Source organism: Ochotona curzoniae, unplaced genomic scaffold (genome assembly GCF_017591425.1).
Source record: "Ochotona curzoniae isolate NIBS_2020 unplaced genomic scaffold, NIBS_Ocur_1.0 contig_2294, whole genome shotgun sequence".
Lineage (NCBI taxonomy): Eukaryota > Metazoa > Chordata > Mammalia > Lagomorpha > Ochotonidae > Ochotona > Ochotona curzoniae.
In genome coordinates this window covers 1,954,359-1,982,351 of record NW_024465405.1, presented here as the reverse complement: position 1 = coordinate 1,982,351, position 27,993 = coordinate 1,954,359, and the positions used below count along the sequence as shown (strand labels likewise).

The 27,993-nt window shown below is 52.5% G+C and overlaps 1 protein-coding gene across 1 annotated transcript; it reads right to left on the bottom strand.

Moving 5' to 3' along the window:
- Window positions 1-107: 107 nt before the first annotated feature.
- Window positions 108-26,955, bottom strand: SAG (S-antigen visual arrestin). The gene is made up of 15 exons (XM_040972471.1): window positions 26,272-26,955; window positions 24,191-24,251; window positions 20,584-20,628; window positions 19,480-19,673; window positions 17,870-17,929; window positions 15,402-15,478; window positions 14,318-14,453; window positions 13,434-13,518; window positions 10,419-10,491; window positions 7,777-7,914; window positions 6,141-6,218; window positions 4,640-4,663; window positions 3,111-3,163; window positions 692-701; window positions 108-321 (listed from the first exon to the last, which is right to left on the bottom strand). The coding sequence occupies exons 1-15, from the start codon at window positions 26,332-26,334 to the stop codon at window positions 219-221; spliced, it is 1,200 nt and encodes a 399-aa protein (XP_040828405.1). The 5' UTR covers window positions 26,335-26,955; the 3' UTR covers window positions 108-218.
- Between the last annotated feature and the right edge of the window lie 1,038 nt (window positions 26,956-27,993).

Genomic DNA, 27,993 nt, shown 5'->3' with positions numbered 1-27,993 from the left:
ACACCCTCCAGGGACCCTGAGGGCAGCCCCTTCTACAGCACCAACCGGCATCCCCAGCGAGTCAGCCTGCTGCACAGCCGGAGTCGGGGTAGGACAGACATGCTTTATTTCTGGGGTGGGAAAGTGTCCTGCCCTGGCATTTAGCAGGAATACCTCTACGGGCTCAGGGTAGTGGGGAGGACTACAGGGGTCCTGCAGGGCGTCTGGAGCCGCTGCTCTCACTCATCGTTGCCGGCCTCATCCTTCTTTCCTTCCTCGGCTTCTGTGTCTTTCAGATTCTGACGAGCAAACTCCTCAAAGACCAGATTTTCATCTTGAAAACTGAAATGAAGGCGTCAACATGGTGATTAGGGCAGGCTCTTTGAATCTGGGGATGAAACCTGAGTGGGAAGACGCCTTTCATCTGTTGCATTTGATGATGATGAAGATGATGTTATTTTGCACCCAAGGAGCAGATCAACATTTTCTTCCTGATGGAAGTGGGACTGTACCATTTTTCTTGAAAAATCATTTCATCGAACAAACATGAGCATGAACAAGGGCACCCTTGGGGGAGCAGACACACCCCAGGGTGACGCTGTTTGGCTGCCAGAGGTGCTGCTGTGGGGCCAAGGGGAATGCAAAGAGGAGTTCAGGCAGGAGGAGCAAGGCATAGGCAGGGGCAGCTCAGGACAGCCCTGCAGTGGCTCACCTTTCCTTGGCTGTCAGCCAGGACACAGGGAGGCAGAGGAGAGAGAGAGAGACACCTGTTAGCATCATCGATGCGCCATCATGCCTACCTAGGCAGTAGCAGGGGGAGCATGGCCATACGTGACTCCCTTGTCTTCCCCACCCCGTATGAGCTACCCCAACCCAAACCCTCTTATCCGGGACCTGTCATGGGATCAGCCACACCCCAGAGGTGTCCAAGCGCTTCTCCAATCAAGTCGCCCTTCATCAGGTTCGAGCCCTGGACATGTATCAGTGTCCCCATGTGGGTGATGCGCCTTGAAGCCTGAGGCCCCCAGTTTTCGGCTTCTGTTAACATGCTCCTTTTGGAGTATACATCCTCATACTCTCACACCTTTTGCATCCTCCCCATAGATCACACGGAGTGATGTGAGTGTCTTTCGTTGTTTTTAGCTTTCTGCCTAGCTAACACAGCACCGAGGCAGTTAAAGGGCTATACAGGTTTGTGCTGACGCAGCAGTGGTGGATGGTGAGGCACTACTTTTGTGTCTTGGGCAAACCAGCACAGGATAGGGGGTGTCTGGGAGGGCTGCTAGGCTCAGGGCACCTTAAGAGAAGGTGCTCTGGCAAGAAGTACCCTGTAGCCCCACTGTACTGAACAGTGAAAGGGCAGCCCCAGGACCCTTGGCCTTGGGGAAATAAACAACAGAGGTGGAAGGGTCAAGTGGGCACCGTGGGCTCTGCAGAGATGCCCTCAGGCAGCGTGTATCACCGGTCCATCGCCTGGTCCCCGGCGGGGCTTGCCTTGCACTCCTGTTTTCTTCCACACACCTAAGAGAGCGCCAGAAGCCAGGCAGGGCAGAGATGCACTCTGACACTCGCTGCCTCAGAAACCTCTGGAAACCGCAAGCTTTGTGGCCATGGGGGGGCTTGTCCTGACTCTTGCTCCCTGAAACTTCACACTGTTCCCCCACCGCCTCCATCATGAGATGGTCGCTATAAGGGACTTGATGGCTAGAACACAAAAAAACGTCGAATGGGGCGGAGGAAGAAGTCCACTCTCCCAGCTGAGGCCGTGAAGACTGTGCAGAGCTCGGAAAACGTCCCACTGTGAACTACAACCTCTGCCCTGGTGAGCAGCTTCCTGACGTCCGTGAAAGGAACCAGAAAGCATCACACACGGTTAAAACAGGGGGACTTGTTTTAATGATACAAACACAAATGAATTCAGAACATATGGCTGCACTGTATTTCCCCCCGCCAAGGGAGGGTTTTGGCAAAGTGTTCTGAGGGTCTAAAGCCAAGTGATCTGGAAAAGATACTTTACCACAAAATATTTTGGAGACAAAATCCCGAAAAAAAATATGGGAGTTCCTTGTCAGATTTAAATGTCATTTCATTGGGAAAGGCTCTCATGAGGAAAAAAATATAGACCCTGTTTATTTCTATCACTGGGACTTAAAATATTTAGCTATAAACAGTTCTTTTTTAAATGTTCTGTATTTTTATGTGAAAGGCAGAGAGACAAAGAAAGACTTCTTCCATCCACTAGTGATGGATTTCCTCCAGCACTTTCCAAATACCCACGGCAGCTGGGGCCGGACTGGGCTGCAGTCAGGAGCCTGTGTGTGCAGCAGAGGTGCCAAGTACCCGGCCATCGCCTGCTGTCTTGCGGGTCTGCCTGAGCAGGCGGCTGGGGCTGGCAGCAGAGCCCTGCGTGGGGTGGGCATCCCCAGGGCCAGGGCGAGTTCCGAGTTCCCATCCACGCTGGTCATTTCTCCCTCCTGCCACTATGCTGCCTTAGCATCTGCTAGGGACTTTCTCCCCAGAATTCCTGAGAGTTTTGTTGTTGTTGTTGAACCTCTGCTACAGGTGCCCCTGTTGCTGCTTCATCTACAATTCGTAAGCGAGTGTTCCGAGCTCTACCCAACCTCCTAACAGGCAGCTTGTTTTGCTGGTTTCCAAGGGTGGCATCACCTCACTTCACGTCCAGCCAGGTACCCTGGGTTTTCAATCCAAATGAGCTGAGGGCTCTGGCTCTTTTTCTAATGTTCTTTCATCACAACCACGTTGTCAAAAAATGTGTCTTGCCTGCTAAGTGTGGCTGCTAACATGAGGCCTTTGTGGGTGCTCACGGTTATCTGTCACCTGAATCACCTTGCAATCTACAGGTAGGGCTGCTGGCAAGCAGAGTAGCCACCTTCACATGGCTTCCAGTGAAACCTCATGATGGGCCTCCTCCTGCTGGGTAAGGCTGCCTGGTCCCACATACTCTACCAATGGCCAAGCGCCTGGCATGGCTCACAGCAGCCCCCTCCCTTCCTGGCAGGCCTAGGCACCTCACAGATGACAGCTAGGCCACTCCCAGGCTCGGAGATGCAGTCAGGAGAGGCTAAGAAGCAATAAGGCTGAGAGGCAGCCCCTAAGATGGCAGGACTAACCTGGGTCTGGCTGAGGGTGCATGAGGCGGAATGGCAGCTCTGTGGCCACTTCACTAGAGAAGACAGAAGCACAGATGGTGAGAACACACGCCCACATACACGTGAACACACACACACACAGAATTGTAAATCCCACAGCAAAGTGCCGTGCCTGTGGGGACTCGGCTCCAAGCTGAAAGACAATTCACTGGAAATTACAAGGAAAACAGAGCAGAGATCAGGAAGTGGTCAAAGCAGGAATTCCCAACATATTCCCTGGAATGTGGTCCAGAAGCTTCGCTGGGGCACGGCTGACTGCGGATATTTTTAGGATTTCCGCGCTTCTGTTGATTAGCTGTGGGGACAGGATATTGTGGGTTGAGTGGAGGTGAAGTTCAGAAGCAAGGAGAAACCTTCCAAAATACGACAGGCAGTAACGCATACCTCCTGGATCTGCCAAAACCCACATGAGGTCAGTGTGCTGTGGGCCGTGGCAGAGAGAGGAGCAGAGTCCACCGAATTCCAAAGCTGGCTCTGGGACAACTTGGAGTTCAGCAAAAAAAAAAAGTTGGGGAGGGGACGGGCAGTCAATTGGGAGAGCAGAGACAGGCAGAAGGGGCAGTAGGGGAGAGAGGTGCTGCTCCTTGCCTGCCCTGGACGCCCTGGCTCCTCCCCAGACTGACCTTTGCTCAGCGCCCATCTGTTTACAACCACCCGGGCGCCCAGGGGCTCTGGGAGGTTAGAGCTGGGGTGGAGAAGGACATGTCATCTCAAGTCCTATTTGGACATTTCTCAACTTGCTGCTGCTTGCTGGGGGATTTAAAAGGCCACAGTCCAGCGGTGCAGTAGCCCTGATGTCCACCAACAGATCACAAGCAAGCCAAGCACAGCCATGTAAAGGAGCAGGACTTGTCCAAGCACAGGCCTGAGGCCCTCACACATGCTGGAACACGGATGGGCCGTGGACAACACGCTCGGTGAAGGAGCCTGACCCCAAAAGGTCATAGTTTGACCCCAGCTGTGCATGCTCTTCGAGACACGCAGCTCCGTGGGGACAGACAGCAGCCTCATCTGCCAGGGACCACAGGGAGGAGAACCGACAGCGACTTTTTAAGGGGTGTCAAGTTTCCTTAAGGAACATTAAAGATGTTCTAGAACTACACAGTGGGGCTGATTATGACCTTACAGACATACTCAGTACCACTGAATTGTGCACTTCAAGTAAAATGGTAAAAAAAAAAAAAAAAAATTACATAACGTGTATTCTAACACACAAACATGCATGACAGCTGCTTGGAAAATATATTCAAATTCTGGCTGTGCATGTCTGTGAGCAGCTTGCCCCCGTGTAGGCCTAGCAAGGCTCTCAGAGAAATATCCCAGGCCCAGACCTAGCAGCCAGGGCTTATGGAAGCTCACGGGGCCAGGGACTTTGCTCAGAACCCCATCAGGGCCCAGCTGCTCAGAGCCAGCCTTCCAGGGACTGTTTGAGAACCCCCAGGTTTGCTATCCTTGTAGCCTGGCATCAGGCAGAGGAATAAGAGGCTTACCTGGAGGTGAGGTCTCCCAGTAACCTAGAAACAAAAGCAACAGGTTAAGCGAGTGCCTACAGTGCAGCTGCGACTTCATTTCCCAGTACGTACAGCTGTGGCAGGTCTCCTTTCCCGTGCTCTCTAACTCACAGCTTCCCTTTACGTTCAAGTTCATTCCTGCTCTCTGCATGTGTCTACTACGGCCTGGGAAAGCAGTCGAGGATGGTCCAAACCCTTGGGACCCTGTAGCCATATGGGAGCCCCAAAAGAAGCTCCTGGCTCCTGGCTTCATATTGGTTCGGCTCCGGCCATTGCAGTCATTTGGGGAATGAACCAGCAGATGAAACATCTTTCTGCCTCTCCTTCTCTCTGTAAATCTGCCTTTCCAGCAAAAATAAAGATAAATCTTAAAAAAAAAAAAAAAAAAAAAAAAAAGACACTAGGGCCCAGCACAATGGTCTGGTGACTAAATCGTCGCCTTGCACATGTCAGGATCCCATATGGGTGCTGGTATGTTTCCCAACTGCTACACTCCCCTTCCAGCTCCCTGCTTGTGGCCTGGGAAAGCAGTAGAGAATGACCCAAAGCCTTTGGACCCTGCACCCACATGGGAGACCTGAAAGAAGCTCCTGGCTTTGGGTCAACTCAGCTCCAGTCATTGCAGCCACTTGGGGAGTGAACCAGTTAACAGAAATCTTTCTATATCTCCTTCTCTCCATAAATCTGCCTTTTGATAAAAATAAATAAATCTTTTTTTCTGAAAAAAGACACTAAACAATAGAAGAAATGGATTTTTAAAAATATTTTAAAAGGCAATTAGAACTAGACACTTAGACATGAACATTCTTGCTGAAGAGGAGATTTCCACACATGGTGGTGTCACAGACTCAGGACTGGGCACACAGCAGCTCTGGGGCTGGCGTGTGGAGCGGCAGGTGGAGCTGTCAGGGACGCCTGCATCCCACATCACAGGGCCTGAGTATGGGTCCAAGCTCTGCTTCTAGTTCCAGCTTCCTGCTAGTATGTCCCCTGAGAGGCAACAGGTGATGGTGCGCGTGGTTCTGTCCTTGCTACCCATCAGGGAGCCCCAGCCTGAGTCCTCAGCTCCTAGCCTTATCTTGTCTCAGCCCTGGGTGTTGCAGGCATTTCAGGAGCTAACCAGCAGGTAGGAGATCTCTCTGTGTGTCCCTCTTTTTGTCTCTGTCTTCACATAAATAAACATTAAAATGAATCCCTGCTGGTGTGCTTCTGATCCATGTCCCTGCTCATGTGCCAGGGACAGCAGCAGGAGATGGCCTGAGTACTTGGGTTCTTGCCATCCATGTGGAGACCTGGCTCCTCACTTCAGTTTGGCCCAGCCCTGGCCATGACAGCTATTTGGAGAGTAAACTAATAGATGAAAGATATTTCTCTCTGTCCCTCCCTCCCTCCATCCCCCAACTCTTCCTTTCAAAAATTAAAATAAATCATAAAAAAAGAAAGAAATGCAGCAGACCAAGCATTGCCCTGGGACACTTACCCTGACACTGTGAGCTTCACCTTGATGTGGTAGGACACCAGGATGCCCAGGACGGTCCGGTCTATGCCCTCCTTAATGCTGTCCAAACAGAAAAGGGGTGGGGGGAGGAGGATGAGAGCAGCAGAAGGGCAATGGAACATCACCAACTCAGCAGGGGAGGGGGGTTGCTGTCAGCATCAGAGGAATCCTTGCATCTTCCCATCTCCTTCTCCATGCCATGCCTTCCCGAGCTCATGCACCTGTCGCATCCCCACCTGCCTCCCCCCATGCTCACACACCTGCTGCACCCCCACCCACCTCCCCCCATGCTCACGCACCTGCTGCACCCCCACCCATCTCCCCCATGCTCACGCACCTGCCACATCCACAGGAGCTAAGCTCTCAGTTTGAGCTTGTCAGCCGCTCTGCAGCCAGAGAGCTCTCCCAGAACCAAACCCTGGCAGGCAACCTGTAATTGGCCTCTACCTGCCTTTGCCTTCTCATAACCTGGCTATGCCCCAGGGTTCCCATGTGCCAGCCTTGCTAAACACAGACTGTCTGTACCAGTATTGTTGGGGCACACTTAAATAGCAGACTGATGGAATTGGAACTCCTTATGAAAAGTGTGACATTATGGAAAAAATCAATTTGGGGGGTGGAAAATAGGGGAGAGCGGAATCCTAGACTATACAGAATTGTATGACAAATTTCAAGAATTAAAAAAAAAAAAAGACCTCAAGTGGCAAGACCCTGCCCACTTTTGCCTTGTGATATGTTCCTGGACACCTGCCGGGCAGCTCTGCCCCTCACATGGAATCACACAGAGCCTTAGCATAGGGCATTGGAATGGACCTTGATGTCCCCAATGGAGCCACATCCCCAGCAGCCAGAACTGTGCCCTCCACCCAGTGCGCACTTTGTTTAAGTGAATGAACAATGCGCGTTGAGATCTCCCTCCAGGAGAGCATAGCTTGTCTTTCCTCAACAGAAACATTCTTTTAGACGTCTCTACCATGTGTGGGATCACTGTGACCGGATGGGTGTCACCACAGACACGCTCTCACATAATTATTTCATGTGTACCAACACATTCAGTGAGGGGTGGAAAACCATTCAAAACTTCCAGACAAAATAGTGTGAATCAAGAGAAGAAAACTGGGCTGGAGGTGGTCAGCAGGAGAGGATCCATCGACAGCTCTGGGCAGGGCGAGGAGTGTTCTCAGGCAGCTTCCGCCCACAGGACAGTGTCTGGCCCCAGGAGTCTGGGGTGGGGTCCCCTGGACCTGGCCAGCTGCTCACAGATGCACAGACAAGTCTCTCATTCTGGTTCAAGCTCAGTTCCCTGAACCATCAGATGGGCACAAGCACACTTCCTCACCAAGACATGCACACGTGTGTGTGGGCTGGGGTGTACACCGCACAGCATTCCAGCAATGTGCCCTTGCCCAGGCTGATGTCAGGAATCAGTGCCCCCTGGTGTGTGCCCTCCTCAGCTTCTGAAACCTGCTCTTAGAATCCACAGTCTGTCCCCCAGAAAAGCCTTTGATGCTCACCTGCCTTCTGACCCCTTGGCTGCTCCCCACACCTTCTTGCCTGCTGGCATGACAGCCTGGTTGAGCGGGCCCCTGGTGAGCTGTCTGGAAGCCCAAGGACTCACATGGTGCTGGAGGCGAGGTTCGTGTCCTCATGCTTAATCTTCCCGTCCAGGGCCAGGCCTCTTCGCTCGCGATTGTTGGCCAGCAAGGGCACCAGCGTCAGTGTCTTGGTCAGCGCATTGTTTGGCAGCACTTTTTCTCTGGAGGAAGAGGAAGAACAGGCAGCAAATTGAGAACCACAAGTCACTGGTCACGCGCCGCGACTCGGGCTTTGCTGTGGGTGGCAGGGCGGTTTTCAGGCTCTGAGTTCCCTTCTTGGCTTCCCGGGAAAGGCGGTCGGGCCGGTGTGCTTGCCTGGTGAGGAGCAGCAGGCAGTGCTGGCGGCAATACTAACCCGAGAGCTCAGGCCTCGCCTGCCTGCTCTGGGTTATGGACTGTTGTGGGCATTCTGTGAGGTTTGCTGAAGCCCATTGCCCAGGGCCAGAGGCCCAGCCAGCCCCCTCCTTAGAGTGTGAGCCATACAGCCGGCTGCGGCACCTGCCAGTCAGCGCCAGCAATGAGCCCAGGCTGGGGAGTCACCCAGGCTCAAGTCTCTGGCTCTCAGAGTTTGGCTGGGGGAAGGTCATGGAGCAGGATCAGCCAGAGGCTAGACTGGCATGCCTTCCACATGTTCTTTTGCCACTGCCTCTTCTCAATGACCGGTCAAGCTGTGAGCTGTCCAGCATGGGATGGAGGGTGGGGACCCTGTGCCCAAGGAGGCCGTGGGGTCGAGCTGGGGGACATAGCAGCAGCAGCATGTGCTCCTTCTGGGTTTGACAGGAGAATGGGCCAGGCCATGGAGGTGTGCAACACGTCCAGGGCAGGGGCTGAGGCCCAACCTCACAGCCTGTCACCCTGTCCCGGGTCACAGCTGCTTCGGCTCTTCCTGCAGTGTCCCTGTGGGTGCCACATCCTGGCCAAGGGAAGGCTGGGCAGGGGCCTGCCAGCACTACTGGGAACAAGCAGCATGCTGTGCCAGTTCCCGGACAGTGGGAAGCTTGACAGACCTCCCTGGGGAAAGACTTCCCTCGTAGGGCTCCCCAGGCGCTTAGACAGCTGTGGCATATCCGGCTTCCAGTGCACACAGGAAGCTGTTTGCAGAGCTGTGCGGGAGCCCAGGGTGGCCCACATCCGGCCATCTGCACTCTTGAAGAGCTTCATTGAGCAAGCAGCTTTGACGAAAGCAGGCACAGCATTTAAAGATGCCCAGAGGATGGGGGGGGGTGCTTGCAGTTGCAGTTGGTAGTAGCCTTTCTAGCAATATAACTTGCCCAAGGAGCGTGCCGGGGCCCTGGGGCCCGAAGGTACTGGGATCATCGGATAGTGGGCAGCAGCTGAATGCCAGATCCAGGTTCTATGCAGGCCTTTCCCCTCCTGGAGAAATGGGGACCTGGCAGCAGCTCGTGCTCTGTAGTGTTCTGGGGGACCTCACCCCCTAGCATGTTCCAACCCAGCTCCTAGTACCCCCCTCAAGTCTCGGGGTAGGGATGGAATCTTAGAATGGTTATCAGTTTCCTGGCAATCATTTGGCCCCAAACAATCCCAAAAATTTTAAAAGAGGACCATGTAGGACCAGTTTGTGGTGAAGCGGGTTAAGCCATAGCTTGCAACACTGCATCCCCTATCAGAGCGCCAGCTGCCCCAATACACCCAGACCCCTGCCAATACAACTAAGAAAGCCACCCAGTGGAGGTCCACGCTCCTGGCTCCAGCCTGGTTCAGATCTGGCTGCAGAGTGAACCAGTAGATGGAAGGCTTCACTCACTCTCCGTGCCTTTCAGAGAACTATATCTTAAAGAAAAACAAAAGGGGGGGAATAAATGTGAGTGCATTAGGAGGAGGCTCGGCCAGGCCATTTCGCTGAACAGACACCCTAAGCACAACCAGGCGGCACAGCCTCCAGGTCTGGCGTTCAGGAGGCAGCTGGTGAGCTGTGGCTTTTCCCTGCTTCCCTCTGCTGTAGAGCTGAACTTGAACCTCAGGCTGAGTCTGTTTTGAGTAACAGTTTTCCCCAAAGTTACTTTCCCAAGGTTATGTAATGTCAACATCAACACTTGGTGAGTCTCTCACCGCCTCACCCTTCCTCTAACCCTGGTAACATTTTCCACAGACAGCGGCACTTAGAATATGCACACTGGAGAGCAAGAAAGGGTCTTCTGAAGCAATCCCCCCAGGACCTGGGGCCCGGCCAGGAGGTGGATCCGATTCCTCAGGGCAATGAAGCCTGCCAGCTTTCCGCGGCCACATGCAGGAACAACTGCAGGATTCCCACTCGTTTTTTATTTTAATGGAAGGAGATAAGTCATTCACAATAAGGGCTAAAAACAGACGTCTTTGTCATCTACAGGATGCTCTGAGATCAAAGCATCCTAGGCTGGCCTAAGGTCCTTGGGACCCTGTGCCAGGGGCTCTGACACAAACAGAAAGACCAGGCTGCTCCCCCAGAGACCTGCTGCCGCCTTTCTCCTAGGAGCTGGATGCCATGGGATAAGGAAAATCTAGGACTGAGATGTTCCACTCTTTGCTGTCCTTGAAGCAAGCAGCGGGAAGGAAGTGGACAGCCAGTGGTTCCCAAGCATCCTAGTTCCTTCTTGGGCAAGGAATGAAAGGAGCCTGATCAAGAAGGCAGGGCTGCCCAGGAAATGGGACCGCCACCCCTACTTACTGCGTTTCCTCCATGGCCACGGGCTTGACATAATAATCACTCGAGTAGAGCACCACATTGGCCACTTGTTCCACTGCAAAGGAGGAGAGGAGTCGGGTGACAGGCCACAGCTCCCGGTCCCCACTCCCCCATGCACATGCTGGGTGCTCTAGCCTCCAAGGGAACACGGCTGGGCCCTCCTGCTGGGCACTGTGTCTGTCTGCTCCCCAGGCTCAGACTCCTCAGCCCTCAGCGTGTACCCCATGGTTCCCAAGCTCTCTCCTGGAATGATTTCAGTCCTCTCATGTTCTGCTCTGCATCACCTCCTGCCCACAAACCGGTCTCTAAGCCCGCAGCTCCTGGGAGACCCCGCCTCTCCTCTGAGCACAGGGCATGTCTCTGGGTGTGCACATGGTCTTCCAGCATCCCATGCCCACGACCCCGCAACAGCAGCCTGTAGGGTTGGTAACAGGTATCCGAATATGAGCCAGCTGGAGGCGCGGCAGGAGGGATTCCCAGGTGCCTGGTGGGGTCTGGGAAGGCGGCCCGAGCCACCCGCCCGGAGCTCAGCTCTCTGAGAGCCTTCAGCTGTGCTGTGAAGCATTTAGCACCTCCCCGTTCCATCAGCAGAGTGCGGGGTAATTGCAGCAGGCTCCTGGGGCGGCTGCGAGGATTAACAAGATGACTTTCGATCTCCTTCACCATCAGGTGGGAGGATGAAAAGGAACAATGCGCGAGGAGCCCTGGGCACCGGGCCCGCCTGCGGGAAAGCTGTTCATGATTTTGTTTCAGAATATTCAACAGCGTTTTTTTCAAGGGTAGTGGCTTCCTGGCTAAGGATTCATAAAACTCTGAGAACTCATTTTAAAGCAAAATTTCAGAAGTTATTTTATCAGTTCTGCTGTGAGGATCTGAACTCTTTATTCCCTCAGGATTTAAATGCTGAAATCTGAAGCCCCAGGGCCTGGCGTTGTGGTGCAACAGGTTAAGCCACCTGCATGCAATGTTGTTATCTTGAATCAGAACACTGATTAGAGACCCAGCTGCTCAGCTTCTAATCCAGCTAGGCAGTGGAATATGGCCCAAGTGCTGGGACCCCTGCCACTCCTGTGGAGGAGCAGGATGGAGCCCCTGGCCCCTGGCTTCAGCTTGGACCAGCTCTGGCCACTGCAGCTGCTTGGCCAGCGAGTGAGCAGACGGAAATGCTGTGTGCTCTCTCTTCTTTCTCCCTCCTTCACTCTATTCCTATCGTCTGCCTTTCAAACAAACAAATTACTTTTTAAAAGCTTTGAAAAGATCATTTGGGTCTAATTTTTTTTTTTTTTTTTTACTATCTAAGCATAGTGGTTTCTTTTTTTCATATGCATTTCCATGAACCTGCTGGAGACTTTTCATGTGACAGTCACAGACGGAGCTCCTTATAAGGGTATTTTGTTGGGCTCATGGGCCTGGCAGCTGGCGATGCCAAAAACAGGGCACTGGCATCTGGTGAGGGCCTCCTGACCGAGCCCCAACATAGTAGAGGGACAAGGTAGCAGTGCTGGGGCTCCGTCTCGGAAAGTCACTATTGCCATCACCCGACTATCTCAGCTAACCCCATGTATCCTCAACCACCATCAAGAGAGGGACCGCAGAGCTCAATTCCCAACACATAAACTTTTGGGGGACACCTCCAGATCACAGCACACATCTGGGGCGAAGAGCTGCCTCAGTTTGCCTGGGACCCACCCTTAGTCCTGGGCAAGCTGAGCACCAGCAGTCTGTGTCTTGGTCACCAAATGTCGGAGCTCAGAGGTTCCTTCCTGGGCTATTTTGTCACAGGTTCTCTATGTGGCCCACACAAGGCTTCATCACAGGGGCTGCATGGTGGCCTAACAAGCTAATCCTCCGCCTGCAGTGCTGGCATCCCACACAGATGCTGGTTTGAGTCCCAGTTGTTTCAATGATGATTCAGCTCCCTGCTTGTGGTCTGGGAAAGCAGCAGAAGATGACCAGAGTCCTTGGGCCCCTGCACTCACGGTGGAGCTGGAAGAAGGGCCTGGTTCCTAGCTCTATACCACCCTAGTTTGGTTATTGTAGGATTTGCGGGGGTAAATCAGCAGATGGAAGAACTCTCTCTCTCTCGTTTTCTCTGTGTAACTCTGATGTTCAAGTAAAATTGGAAGGCTAATTTACAGAGAGGAAGAGAGACAGAGAGAAAGATCTGCTGTCTGATGGTTTACTCCCCAAGTGGCTGGAGCTGAGCTGATGTGGAGTCAGGAGCGTCTTCTGGGTCTCCACACGAGTGCAGGGTCCCAAGCTTTTGGGCTGTCTTCCACTGCCTTCCCAGGCCACAAGCAGAGAGCTGGATGGGAAGTGGGGCCACTGGGACCAGAATTGGCATGTGCAAGGCAAGGACTTTAGCCACTAGGCTACCATGGCAGACCCAAAATCAATAAATCTTTAACAACAACAACATTGAAGCCCCCTGCACAGTGACATCCTCTAAGCTGGGAAAACAGCAGCAAGCAGGAGACATCTCCCACATGGCATGTGGTGAGGGCCCTGTAGAACAAGCTGATTGCCCTTTGCCACTACCAGACACTGCCACATGGGACATTCTCCTGATAGCCTCATGCACCTAGGACAAGCGGGTCCTGCAGAGGATGCCACCTGGGCCTCAGGGGCGACTTCGTGGGCCCACAAAGCAGTCCAATGTGTCCCAGTCTGTGCCTCTCCCACTGCTCTGCCTCTGGCAGCAGAAATCATCATTGGGCCAAAGAGACACCACTCCTGGCTTCCCATGGAACCTTGGCTAGCAGGGGCCCTTCTGGGAAGGGAGGCCCATGGACAAACAGGAAGATGGCCAGTTGGGGATGCTGTCCCAAGACAAAGAGCCCGCCCTGGGGAAGCAGGAGGTTAAATGAGATCACTTTGAAGGCCCTGTTGTCTATGATGGCAGACAGTTCCTAGTGGACCAGCGATGGCCTTTAGGAAGCTGAATGCAGTGCAGAAGCCCTGTGAAGTCTTCCACCCTCTAGTTTTGAGAAGTCTTACCTATTACTTTGATCTTCTTCACCGTTTTCTCCGTGTGATTGGTCACAGTCACAGTCACAGGGATGGGTTCCCCGTGGAAATAAACCTAGAGCCAGGATTAGTGGACCAGTCAGAAGGGGAGCGCGGGGGCAGTGGCCTCACAGGCAGGCTCTTGGGAGTCATTCATCCTTTAGCCTGAGCGTGGAGGAACCTCCATCTTTTGGGGCAAGTGAAGTGTTAGCCACAGTTGCCTGTTTAGGAAAGGGTCTGGAATGGGGCTTGGAGGGCTATATCACAGTGAGCAGAGGAGGCGGCAGGCTTGGGTAAACTGTGAGGCTGCAGGGCAGGAGGAGTGTGATGAATGGCAACCACATGAAGCCTGGTGCTGGCACTCTCCAACGGGCCCTTGGTGCCTTCTGCACATTCAGACGCACACACACGGTTGTGTGGTCTCTTGGCTACATGCATGTTTGACTGACTGCTGCCAATCAGGAGACCAGAAGCACTCTCCCAGCAGCTCCTCACCTGTGGTGTCCATGACCCCCTGATGGGGACATCACATGGGACACAGTCACCCAGTTTCTGCAAAGCTTGAACTTCCTGTCTATGATGTGCACATGTATTGCTGCTTTGTTAGTGAATGGGATCCACGGGGGTGCAGAGTAAAGGAAGCTGGGGTGGGGGTGCAAACTCCTCCCATAGCCTGCCAGGGGTCTACCAGATTCAACAGTGAGTGCAATGGCAGCTAGGGACCCTAACCCAAGGCCACTGCAACACTGGGGCTTGTGACACACTCCACACTTCACTTGGGAGGCTGGGGTGGGAGCGCGGGTCTGTGCACAGGAGGCTGCAAGCCCTGGCCTGGGCCCTGTCCCCGAGGGCTGCAGGGTCAGAGAGCGGGCTACCTCTTTGCTGAGGGACACGGAGAGGTGCAGGGGCTTGTCCGACATGAAGAACTGCCAGGATGCCTCGTTGCGGGGCTGGGGGCCCATTTCCACTGGAGCGTGCTGCACCTTGCGGATCAGGAGGCGCACAGAGCTCCTAGGACAGAGAGAGGCCTGAGAACACTGGCAGCGAGGCACAGCTGCAGCACCATCTCCAGGCACCCTCCCCACAGTCTTTAAGAGTGCCTCTGGTGGAGGTGGGAAGACCAAGGAGGCAGGCCCACCAGGCTGGGCAGTCTTGAAGGAGAGGCAGACTGGGAGATCTGGACCCTGGTCGCTTCTCCACAGGGCCTTCCCACTCCGACAGGCTCTGGCTCTGCCTTGGGTAGGCCTATGTCATGTGCCTATGTGATCTGGTTTCAGAGCTCCACGCAAAGTCACATACAATGGCTGTATAATCATCATCATTGCATGAGAAGGACATGGCAAGGATGTACATGGCTGTCTTGTCTAGGAATGAAAAGTGAGCAGCAGGGGCTGGAAAGCCAGAGAATAGAGTGGGATGATTGCCTGATGCAAGGTGGTGATGGCCGCATTTCACTGAATGTGTTTCACACCTCCGAACCCTACTCCAGGAGAAGCCAACACGGAAAATTTCAGAGGAAGAATTCTCGGCTAAATGGCGCACAGTGGCTGGAGAGTCTCAGCCGGGAGCCAAGAACTCCATCCAGGACCCTATCCGTGTGGCAGGAGCACAGTCCCCGAGCCAACAGGGTCGGAGTTAGCAGGAAGCGGCAGTTAGGGGCAGAGCAGCACATTCAGCCCCAGCACTCTGCTGCCAGCTGTGGCCGTGGAACTAGGCTCAGTGCTCACTGCTTGCACTGTACTGTTCCACATAAGAAACATTGTCTTTTTCAAGAAAAGGGGATTTGGGGAGCTTTTAGGGGCTCGGAGGAACCGTGGAGATGGCGAGCACCTCTGTTTTTGTTTTCCTACATCACATGCAGATGGTCTGCTGTTCTGTCCTTAGCTATTCCGAGCTGGGAGTCCCACTGCCTGGAGCACACCCACAGCCCGCATCCTCCTCTCCCCACAACACACTCACTTCTTGGGGACCTTGTCGTCTTCACTGTCCATGCTGTCGGTGGCGAATGCTTTGACCTCAAAGTCCACCCCGCAGCTCTGTGGGGGACAAGAACAGACAGGCATCCATCAGTGCCACCCCTGCTGGGGGGGCCACAAAGGGCACACCTCACATGGGCTGTGCCTTTCATCGTAGCCTTCTCCATGAAGATAAGGTATAGATGTGCAGTGGTGACCAAGGGATGACACCACACAAGCTGTGGGCTGTGGGCTGCCAGAGGCAGCAGGGTCAGCCTTCCAGATGTGTCCCTCTGTTGTCTGTGGCCTGTGGCTGGCACGTCCTGGCTGGTCTTCCCTGGCCTCAAACGCTTAGCTGTTTTTCTCTGCCATGGCCTGCATGTGTGTCACCAACTTCCCGCTGCCTAGGGCAGGTATTCACAGACCACTGGGAGGGGCGGAGGGAGAGTTCTCAAAGGCACTGCAAGGGCGGGGACACCCTGACCACAGTGGTCAGCTGCTGCCCAGCCATGGCCAACCACGGAACCAGCTGTGTTGCCGGTGACCTGGAAGCCCCAGAAGCCTGGGTTTCACAACTGTGGGTTCAGGACAATTCTAAGTTCTGGGTCAAAAATAAATACACATCATTGCCTGCCATTACCCAGGCCTTGCTGACCTGCCCACTCTCACTGTCTTGTCCAGCTGGTCCCCTGCGTCTTCTGTGCCATCCCAGTAATGCTGCTCTGCACGAGGTGACCTCTCTCCATGGGGCACCTATTGGGCCTGCTTCCCACAGGCTTCTCCTACACTCAACAGCTGCACCATGTAAACATCTGTCAGTGCTACAGTGTATGATACATTGGTATAATGCATTAATTACCACATATACTATACACTAGTACAGATGACACATCACATATTTTATATAGGATTATATATAACAGATAATATATATCCTATATATTCTGTAATACTATATGTTGTAGATTACATCCATAACATCTGTATATAAGATTCAATATTTTATTTCTTAATATTATATATTCCATATAATGATACAGGTAGCTTATGAGCCATAATTATTATGTGATTATTTGATGGATAGTTGCATATACAGATGTGACCATAGGATACACAATTACTGTTTACTATGTAAAACACAATACATATATGTGTATAATCTTACAAATTCCTATATATTCTTCCAGCTCCAAGAGCCCTCTGTATGCAGAGCCCCAAGTCTCCAGCCAGGACACCCTCTTCCTCAGAGCCCTCCCTCCTCTGCCTCTTCTGAGTCAAGAGCACTCTGGCCAGTTCATCATGGAGGCAAATCGAGAAAGGCTCCCGAGAACCCATGTTCCGGTCTCTGTGAGCGCGCTGCGAGATCTGACCGAATGGGGATGTGTTAGGGGAACTCCTAGACCCTTGCTTCTTTCATGACCTTGTCTTCCCCAATGCCCTCGTTTCCCAGGACCCATGCTTTTGGAAGTGTTCAGAAATGGGGCTTGCAATATGACCCGGAAGGCGGACACACATGTACAAAACGACCCTCGTCACATGACACTGTGCTTTGTAACTTGCAGTGTGCTCCAAGATTTCTGTTCCACTTCACTCCATCCCATTTCTGACCCATTGCATCCATTTCACCAACCACACTTCCCTCTTAAGTCCTGGCCCTAGCTGTTGTCGGTTGCTGTCCCTCCACATCTCACACTGAGACCACCACCCCCTGCTGACACCTCTCATCTTCAGAGCTGCCTCCCTTCTGAACCCCCAGGTTCTGACACTGTCAGGGCTGCTACCCGTGGGTCCCTGCAGCCGGCCCCTCTCCTGGAGTTCCCCTTCTGCCCGCCTGCAGACTCTAGGTCCATCCCGGTGGCTCACAGCTCACACACACTCCACTCCTCGGCTTCTCTCCCTCTTCAAAGTACTGGCTCCACCAACTCGAACTCCATGCCACAGGGGCCAGAGTCACCTCTTGGAGCCCTGAGTCAGAACTTGTCCATCGGAGCCTGCCAGCGGCTCCAGGGCCAGGCAGGCAGAAACCCAAGGCCCTGGGATGGTCTATGAGATCCTCCTGGTCCCGGCTGCACCCTTTCCCTCAGCCCCGGAAGAGAGGGAGCTCCCCTGGCCTGGAAGGTTCTCCCCTGGAGCACTGGGATTTTGCCTCCACTTTATCAGAGGCCTTTAAACATCCCGAACAAACAGCCCGCCACCCGTAGCCACCCCTTGGCCTCCTGTCTCCACCAGTGTCTGCTGCCATCTCCTGGGGTGTGTGGTCACTTGTTACTTGGCTTTTGTGTGACTTTCCATTCACATGTGAGGCCCATCTCTCTCTCACGTTGTTCATCACTCAGAACTGTTGATGGCAACTTAAGGAGTCTTTGCTCTGGTTTCTCTACCTTGGTGTGCGTTTGAAGTTTTCTGTGGCTGTTTTGCAAAGCCTACCAGAGGAATCAGCCGCCAAGCAGTGGCGTTTCTTCAAGAACTCACCTTACCCACATCTTGGGGAGCTGGCTGCAGCATCACTGAACACGGCAGGTAGTCAGGAAACTGCGGAAAGAAACACACAAAGCCCAGTGTATCTTTCAGAGGGATTTGTTCTATGTGTAATACGTAAATTATCACAAGAAGGGAACAATCAAGATGATCAGCAAGGAAAAAAGATGAAAAAACTTACTCTCCTACATTTCTGTCAGCCGGAGTAACCAGCATCGCCTTCCCAGGACGCCCCATGGGCACACCAAAGACACAGGAGTGTGTATGCACTTGTGTCTTACAGAAAAGGGACCGAGCACGTGCACGCCCCACGGTCTGCCTGGCCTGCGTCAAGGGCATCACCATCCTTTCCCCTACCACGCACACCACTCTGTGTCAGTGCTTTTGGGGCCCCTTTCGCTGGCTGCTGACATGGTCGTTTACACTTCTGCCATCATAAACAATGCTTTGATAAATGCACTGCTTCGAACACGTCAGCACCCCTGCAGCTCAATTAGTCCACAAGTGCACTGCTAGAAGGCAAACTACTGGGGTCAAAATCACAACTTTTAATGTCTCTGATGAATGCTGATGCGTGCTCACTATAAGGATAAGTTACACCAAAATTCCAACACAGGTGCACGGGAGTGCCCCAGGTGGTGTAACTTTTAAAAAAGTGATTTTATTAAAAAAAAAATCATGGTGAAATAGATTGATATAGAATTGACTGTTTCCAGGGCACAGTTGCTTGGCATTAAGTACCTTCTGGTTCCTCTTCAAAGATCACTTCCATCCCCTGCAAAACTCTGTCACCCTCCCACCTGTGAAACCCCAACTCCCCAATCCCCTTCCCCAGCCTGGGGGAAACACCCCTCTCTTTTCCGTCTCAATGAATCTGGTGCCTCCATGAACCAGCTACAGGTGCACATCTACAGTCTTGGCTGGCTTTTTAATCACACTGCACAATCCCTTCAAGGTTCATCCAAGTAGGGGTGTGTGGAGAGGGGTAATTTCATTCCCTTTTAGGGCTGAACCATATAACCTGAAGAGTTATATGACCTTAAGACAAATACGCATGCTAGGAAAGTAGGTGGCCTGACTTCCCCATTCCAAGCTCACACCCACGACTTCACAGAGCCGGACTTGGCAGGGTGAGGCAGGACTCGGGGAGAGTTAGAAGGACATAGCTCCTGGGGCACAGCAAGCTGTGGATTAAGCTAAGACCATGTGTTAACTCACTGATGTCTATTGTACCTTGGAACTGCCCCAGGGCCAGAGGAGGGACACTCCTGTGAGGCTTCTTTTTATAGCTAAGCAGGCAAAGGGACAACACACGCTCGTGTAATTAGGCAGTTGGATGAAGGGCACTGTTTAAACAGTAGGCTGCAGTGGTGCCAGCCAGGCTAAGAGGTTGTTTTCAAGGACTTAAAAAAAAGACAATCACAGACCATTCAATCTAAAATTTCTTTGAAGGTTGCAATCCACAGCCCCACAGATGCAAAGCCCTTACCCTCTACCCCTTATCCCAACCCTCTAGCCCCTTCCCTTTGCTCCCATCCCATCCCAATGTGCTGTGGGAGAAGGAAGGAGGGCCGGGGATGAGGGCAGGGTCGGGCATCACCCACCGTGAGCAAGAATGGGTATGTGTTGGCCCCCAGCTTCTTGAGCAGGCTCTCCTGCAGTTTGGTGGGGGCGCTCGTGGTGCCCACGGGAGGGTACACCTGGACACGGGAGAAGTACAGGTCCCTGCGGAAGGTCAGGCCGATGACGTCAATGTCTTCCTGGCCATAGCGGAAGGCGCAGGTCAGGGAGACGAACACTGGGAAGGAGATGCAGAGAGCGTCGGGCAGGGTCCACTCAGCTTCGTGAGGTTAGTGTGAGGAAGGGGCTGAGCCTGCAGGGTGCAGGTCACAAGGTGGGGACCACAGAGGGGGTTGCTGTTCGGCCCCTGTTTCTGCCATTGTCCTTGTCTCTGCTGATGGCCCTGCACCAGACTTCTCCGGGCAGGCAGACCCAGGGTGGTGGGCAGTGATGGACAGCATATCCTCTCAAAAGGCACAGTTAACACAGACCAGTTAGTGACACTGTCCTCAGGGTATGTGGAATCTGTGCCAATTCAGCGTATGCAATAGTTATCACAACCACAATGCTGTGATGTGTTCTGGGGTTCTTGGTATACAAGTGCCTGGTTCAGGGCCTGGCTCTTCTGCTTCTATTCAGCTTCCTGTTAATGTACGTCGTGGGAGACAGCAGGATGGTACAGGAACTGTCACCCACATGGGAGACATGGTTTGAGTACCAGGCCCCTGGTTTTGGCCTGCCCAGCCCTGGCAGCTGTAGGCACTTGGAGAGTGCGACAGTGAATGAAAGATATTTCTCCCTCAAATAATAAAAAAAGAAATCATAAATTCTGAGTTTCAATCCTTAGCCTTTCAGATACAAGGAGCCATCCTGTGTTTGCTGTTGGCCTAGGATCACATGACACAGGGATGAGCGCCCTGGGTGATGAAGCAAGCAGGTGTAGATTCTGCTAATCTCTCACCCATTGGCCACCCCAGCCCATGGCACACTGAGGCCAGCAAGCTGCAGTGTGAGCAGGACATGCTTTGTGGGAAGGGTGGGGAGCAGGCTGGTCCCCAGTACCACCATCTGCCTGTCTCATCCTTCCTGCCAGAGCCAGACCGGAGCCCAAACCCTGATTCCCTGGGGCGGAAGGGGCTCCGTCTCACCTTTCTTTCCTTTCACAAGCTCAGGATCAATCAGCACAACACCATCTAAACCACAAGAAGGAGACGAGGGTGAGGTTAAAAGAACCAGAGCCCCTTACAGCTGTCTTCATAGCACTCGCAGTCCATACTGGAGACACAACAGTTAAAATGAGTTTTGCCCTGGGGAATATCAGTATTGACCAAGTGCTAATCAACTTAATAGCTCCACATTGCTCCATTAATAGAAGTACCATACATAATTTAACCAACTCCTATCAGGGAGGCTCTTAATATCCCCCCCCATTATAATTAATACTGTGACAAACATCTTTATACACAAATCTGTGTGTCTCACCATGATTCTTTCATTTGTTTGAAAAGCAGTCACAGAAAGAGAAAGGGACAGACAGAAGCATCTTCCATGCAATGGTTCACTCCCCAAAATGGCCTCATGTCTAGAGCTGGGCCAGTAGGAAGCCAGGAGTGAGGAGCTTCTTCCATGTCTGCCCTGTGGGTACAGGGACCCAAGGACTTGAGTTACCCTCCACTGCTTCCCCCAGGCATTAGCAGGGATCAGTTGGATTGGAAGTGGAGCAGTTGGGACTTGAGCCAGTGCCCGCATGAGATGCTGGCACCACAGGCAGCAGTTTTATCTGATACACCACAGTGTTGTCCCTTCCCCATTTTTTTTTTTAAATAAATAATAGGGATTGGAATTGTGGTGCTGATGGCACTGAATACCATATCGGCAGATGGAAGATCTCTCTCTATTTCCATCCCTCTCTCTGTAGAAAGTAAGAAATAAATCTTAAAAAACAAACACATAAACAAAACTAGGGTCTGGTGCGAATGGGCCAGGATCCCATATGGGCGCTAGTTCTAATCCCAGCGGCCCTGCTTCCCATCCAGCTCCCTGCTTGTGGCCTGGGAAAGCAGTCGAGGATGGCCTAGAGCATTGGGACCCTGCACCCACATGGGAGAACCAGAAGAAGCTCTGGGTTCCTGGCTTCAGATTGGCTCAGCTCCAGCTGCTGTGGTGGCTTAGGCAGTAAACCATTGGATGAAATATCTTCCTTTCTGTCTCTCCTCCTCTCTATATCTGAGTTTCTAATAACATTAAATAAATCTTAAAAAAAAATTAACAAACCAAGCAAACCAAACTACCTAGGAAACTGGCTTGGGGACACTGGGTATCATGGTGCAGGCCTGTGTGACCACCTCCACCATCGGATGCAGAGTCCTTAATAGTCTGCCTTCTCCTCCTGCCATTCTCAGTGTTACCAGGACGCCTCTGCTTTCCATCTGTATACTCTGCTCAGCTTGAGAAGTTAGAGAAATGGAATGACACATCTGTGGCCTTTTGGCTTTTGTCCACTCGGCCCTCAGGACAATGAATGCCCTTGAGATCCACACGCACCTGTGGTTTATGAACGCTGAGTATATCATTCTTACTGCTGAGCTGTATTCTATGGCAGGGATGCACACGCTGTGTGTGTGTGTTTCATCATATTCACCTGCTGGGGGACAGCTTGCTTCTTTCCAGTCCTGAAGCTACTACGAACAGGACTGAACAGAGCAGGCTCAGTTCGCATCCGAGGTATGTTTCATTTCTTGAGAAACTGCCAACCCTTTTCAAGTCAGCCCTTCTGCCTCTCACTGCCACCAGCCAGTGCCCTCCCATCAACCTTTGGTTTTGTGGCTGCCATTTTCTGTAGCCATTCTGACATGTGTGTGGTGACAGGTGCCTGGTGACCCCCACTTGGGCCTCCCTGAATTCTCTCAACTCTGCCCATGCTGTTGGTGCTTCCTTGTCAGCCAAGCGTCTTCTCGGATGAAATTTGCTTTGCATATCTCCTGCCTGTTTTTCTTGCTGGATTTTTCTTTTCTGACTGCTGAGTTCAGAGGTTCCTTCTATTATCTAGAAATAAGCTCTTTGGCTTCTCATGCTCTGAAATATCTCCAATAAGCCAGGAGTACCTCACTGATGTTTTAATTTGCACTTTTTGAAGTCAGATCATGAATGAGGCTGACTGCTTTTTTCATGCTTTTTGAAAGAGCTACACATAGAGAGAGAGCTTTTCCATTCTTGGCTCACACTCAAGATGGCCACACTCAAGATGGCCACAATGGCTAGAGTTGGACCAGGCCAAAGCTGAGAGCCAGGAACTTCTTCCAGGTTTCCCACATGGGTGGCAGAGGCCCATTTAGGTCATGTTCCACTGCGTTTCCGAGGCTGGATCAGAGGTAGAGCAACTGGGACATGGACATTGTAGGCAGCAGCTCGAGGCAGTTTTTACTTATTTATTTATTTATTTTCAGATTTATTTTTATTATTTTTCCATTGGAAAGGCAGATATACAGAGAGGAGAGACAGAGAGGAAGATCTTCCGTCCTATGATCCACTCCCCAAGTGAGCGCAACGGGCCGACGCTATGCCGATCCGAAGCCAGGAGACTCCTCCGGGTCCCCCACACAGGTGCAGGGTCCCAAAGCCTTGGGCCATTCGAGGCAGTTTTTAAAACATCAAGCTTAGGCCCGGTGTAATAGCATAGTGGCTAAAATCCTTGCCTTGAACACGCTGGGATCCCATATGGGTGCTAATTCTAATCCTGGCAGCCCCACTTCCCATCCAGCTCCCTGCTTGTGGCCTGGGAAGCCAGTCAAGGATGGCCTAAAGCTTTGGGACCCTGCACCCGCGTGGGAGAGCAGTCTCCTGGCTTCGGATTGGCGCAGCTCTGGCCGTTGCGGTCGCTTGGGGAGTGAACCATCAGACAGACGATCTTCTTCTCTGTCTCTCCTCCTCTCTATATATCTGCTTTTCCAATAAAAATAAATAAATCTTTAAAAAAGAAATAAAATAAAATAAAATACCAAGCTTGCCGAGGCTGACACAATGATGTAACAGAAGAGCCTCCACCTACAAGCGCTGGCATTCCACGGGGGCATTGGTTCATGTCCCAGATGCCCTACTTCTGATCCAGCTCCCTGTTTGTGGCCTGGGAAAAGCAGCAGAGGACGGCCCCAGTCCCTGGGCCCCTACAACCATGTGGGAGACCTAGGAAAAGCTCCTGGCTCCTGGCTTTGGATCGGCTCAGGTCCAGTCATTGTGGCTATTTGGAGAGTGAGCCAGTGGATAGAACACGTTTCTGTCTCTCCTCTCTGTAAATCTGCCTTTTGAATGCAAATAATTACATCTTTAAGAAATAAAATAAAATATCAAGCTTGCAGTTGTCTGCAGACCTAAAGAAAACCAGTGTGAACAACTGACCACAGGTGCCAGCATTGTAGTGCAGTAGGTTAAGCTGCTGCCTGGGGCACTGGCATCCCATACCATGTGAGCACCAGTTTAAGTTCCAGCTTCTCTGTTTCCAATCCAGCTTCCTACCAATCTGCTTTCAGTGGAAGATGGCCCAAGAACCTGCAACCCTGTTACCACTGAGGGACCTGACTGGAGTTCCACGTATATGACTTTTCCCTGGCCCAGCCCCAACCATCACTCCCACTGGAGGAATGAACCAGCAGACAGAGGATCTCTTTCTCTGTCTCCTTCCCTCTCTTGGTCACTGCCTTTCAAATCAATAAGCGCATCTGTAGAAAAAGGGGAAAAATGGTTCTAACATCCACTTACCCACGGGCTCCACTTTGCTGATGTGGTCTACGTAGTCTCTCTTCCCAAGGTAGATGGTCACCTGCAGGAAGGACAGGTGTGCCGCGTGAGTGACTGCGGGATGCCAAGCTGAGGCATTCACATCACAGATCTGAGCACAGGGGAGCCTGTTTTCTAGGTTTCCACAGCTTGTCTGAAGATGTCCACTCTAGCGGCTCAGCTGTGGGTGGACGGTCGGTATCAGACAAGTAGACCGAGTCCTCTGTCTCATTTGCCTGCGCGTTGAGTACTTCTTCATCCCCACTCCCCACCGATGGAGAGGCAAGGAAGCTCCCTGTGCCCATCCTTTCCCCAGCAAGCTCAGGTCAACCAGGAAGCACCCTGGGAACTAACAACCTTGGCATTTGCTTTCCTCTGGATATGGAGCAAAAGAGCTCTCCTTGATACAGCCTTGTTAGGCTGAGCAGAGATTTGCGGCGACCGGGCAGTTCTAGGGGAGTTCCTAAAATCTCTCCTGGTGGCTTTGGTGGGGGTAACTGAGGTAGCCCCGCTGCTAGCTCCTGTGCCGTGTGGTCCAGGCCTGGCAGCCAAGGTCTCTTGATCCCTATCTGGGAGAGCCAGGTCTGGGCTGCCCACTGCTCACGTCGTGGGCCCTACTGTCCCTCCTCCCAAAACACCACAAACACACAGCTTCACTTCCATGAGCATCCACATTAAATCATCTCTTAGACTTGGCCCCTCAGCACCCTGTCTCAGATGCCCCAAAGCGGGTCCCATGGCACTGGAGCTATTGGCGTGATCAATATTGAAGTGACTTCAAGCCAAGGCCATTAGAAGTCCTGTTATTAGAGAATGTTCCATGGGAAACTACAAATTCAGGGCATAGCGCTTGCTGTGGGCCAGCCAGGGCTGCATGCACCTACTTCCCCACCATCGTGGGTGCCTGCGTCTCACCCTTATGCCTCACACTGCATCTTCGGAGCTGCCCTGGGGTCAATCATTCCAGTGGACTCCCTAGCCTTTGCTCACAGACACGGTGAGCCAGGTGCTGGAGAGGAAGCAGGGAAGCAGGTGTTTGTCTCCTGCTTGCCTGCAGGTGCCAGGTCTGGGAAGGCACAGCCCTTTCTCCATGGGATCTCAGTTCCTGGCATCTGGTATCCAGAGAAGCTGCTACTAGTTCTGGTGTATTATGAGCACTTTGGATCTCTCCCACACCTGCCCATGCCGTAATAAACAGGCCCCCTTTCACAAACTCTGTTCAACTCCACCTGCTTGGAGGGTGTCAGCTGGGAGTCATTTTAAAGATGCCTGAGGTTGGATTTGGGTTTCTGGTCAGGCAAAGACAATGAGAGAGCCTGCTGCTAGGGCCCAGGCAGGGAAAGCCTGAAGTATGAAAGTCCCGGGGGGCAAGTGGGAACCATGGCTCAGGAAGGGGGCCGGGAGGCCCAGCACATCAGCAGCTGGAGAGCAAGGATGGGAGCAGGCAGGGAAGTGGGCAGCGCTGTGAGTTGACAGCAGCTTGCTTTGAGGCAGGGGACACCCCACAGCCTCACACCCATTCTTCCTAGATGAAAGCTGTTTGCTGGGTCTGGGCTCCACCAGCTCCCCTAAGGCTATGCACAAGCAGGAAGCCCCTATGTTATGATTCTTGATTGACTGCACCCAATTACAGCCTTCGGTCCCTTTGGCTTGGGACTGGGTAAGTGAGGGCATGGGACTAGATTTTGACCAACAAAATAGGAGAGAGGTCTGCGGGGGTCCTTCTGGGAAGGAGTTTCTATCCCTAGGAAGGCATAGGCCTTCTTCACTCCCTAGCCCTGACCCCTTCTGCTAGACAACCGGTCCTGAGTGAACATCACAGGTTCAAGGCCAGCTAGAGGCCAAGCCGCGGCCACAGAGGGCTCAGGAGACAGCGAGGGTCACGGGACCAGGGTCCTGGGGAGCAGGACGAAAACCTGCACTGCTGTCCCATCCCCATCCAAGGTCCCTGCCATCAGTGTCCCCAGCCTCCCAGGGTCTTGAGCTTCATCTTAGCTCCTCCTGGAAAGGCTGTGTTTATTGCTTCTTGTTCTTATGTACCACAGTTCCATCGGGCCACTTACCGATTTGTCCCGGGAGATCTTCTTGAAGATAACATTGGACTTACTGGACTTGCTGGCTGCCATGTTTTCTGTTCCTGGTGGCTTCCTCCACTGTAGGCTGTAGGTGGTAGGGGCCTGGGCAGAAGGGAAACTGTCCAAAATACAAAGTCAAGAATACTATACATCCACCAGCTACTTCCAGCTACTTCAACACACATGGTGGACTGAATAAGGTCTTTGGTTTATATTCACTGAGGTCTGTACACTCTCCTCCCTTCCCCCTCCTAGGTGTGTGTCATCTTTCTTGGTAAGCATTCAACATTTCTCATCAAAGTCCTCCCAGAAGTCCTACTAGATTCTAACAAGAAGACTATACTTTCTGATATAACCTTGGTTGTCATACTTAGCCAGGTTAAATCTAGAACTCTATCATGACTGTGTCTTCTGGCAAACAAACAGAAAAAAAAGTTTGCGAAAATCACAACACACTCACTTTTCAAATACAGTTTTCAAGACCATATTAAAATTCCAACGTCCTATTCATATCCTTGCCTTCTGTCTCTTCCACCAGCCCCCAATTCCATACACAGACAAGAGGCTAGCTTTGTGGTCTAAACTGAAATGCTCCTGGAGTTTCCTTAACAACAAAAACCTTGCGGAGACATGCAGAGAAGGAGAGAATCTGACAGACTGTGAGAATGCTCATCCTTTGGGTGTCCAAGAAGGCCTGCGTGGCGATGGCCACATACCTTGTGATCAGTCACCAGCCAGGTGAGCTGGCCCAGGCAGCCGGGAGATAGAGGGTCCCTATGTGCTCTGAGCCAGCTGGGGCTGTCCCACCAGATGGCTCCTGTGGAGGCACAGGTGAAGCCCCTAGCTGACGTGGGTGGGAATTTGTAGGGGATCTGACAAGGAGGTCCAGCACCCAGCTCTCAGTGGCTAGAAGTCAAATCCCCTTTAGGGAGTGGGGTGGAAATTGGATTAATGTTGAGAGAGGGACCTGATCATCTCAGCAGTTCCCAGCATTAAGACAGGGCCCCAGTCTCCTTCCGGGGGGTCCCCCAAAGCATGGGCCAACCAGCTCACCTGGGAAGACGTGGTAGCCAACCGGAATCTACTTTTTTTTTTTTTATCCTAAACCTCTTTGGATTCTGGAAATAGACCAGTTATCCCTGCATGCCTTGGCATCATCAAAACTGGGGATTTAGAGGCACAATGACAGACTTGATTAAAGCAGAGCAGGTGTTATGTGAGCAGAAGTGTCAAGGAGCAATGTCAGCCTGAAGGTGAGCCTGGGTATGCATTCATGCTGGGTAGGCACAGCTAATCCAGCCCACACTCCGTCAATGACTTCAGCCGCCCTGGAGAGTCCCGGTGTCTCCCTGGCCCCACAGCTTCTTCCTGAATCCACACATCCCCCTCTGCTTCCCTGGACGATAGTGACCATGGTCAGACAACACCCAGCTGAGTTCACAGAAGTGACAGCTCAGCCAGAGCTGCCACCTGCGCGTGGCTCGTCCCACTGCTCTTGGGAGGCAGGCAGACTCTGCACCGTCGCCCTACTCCGCCTGGCCCTCCTACTGTTATAAACAATACCCACAGTCCAGAGCACTCAAGGAATAAATAGGCAGGACACTGCGGCCACTGCACACCTACATGGTGGACTTGGACAGTCCCAGGCCACGAGGCCAGAAAAGCAGGAAAGCAGTTGGGGTGCTGGCATTTCTTCCCACACTCCAGCCG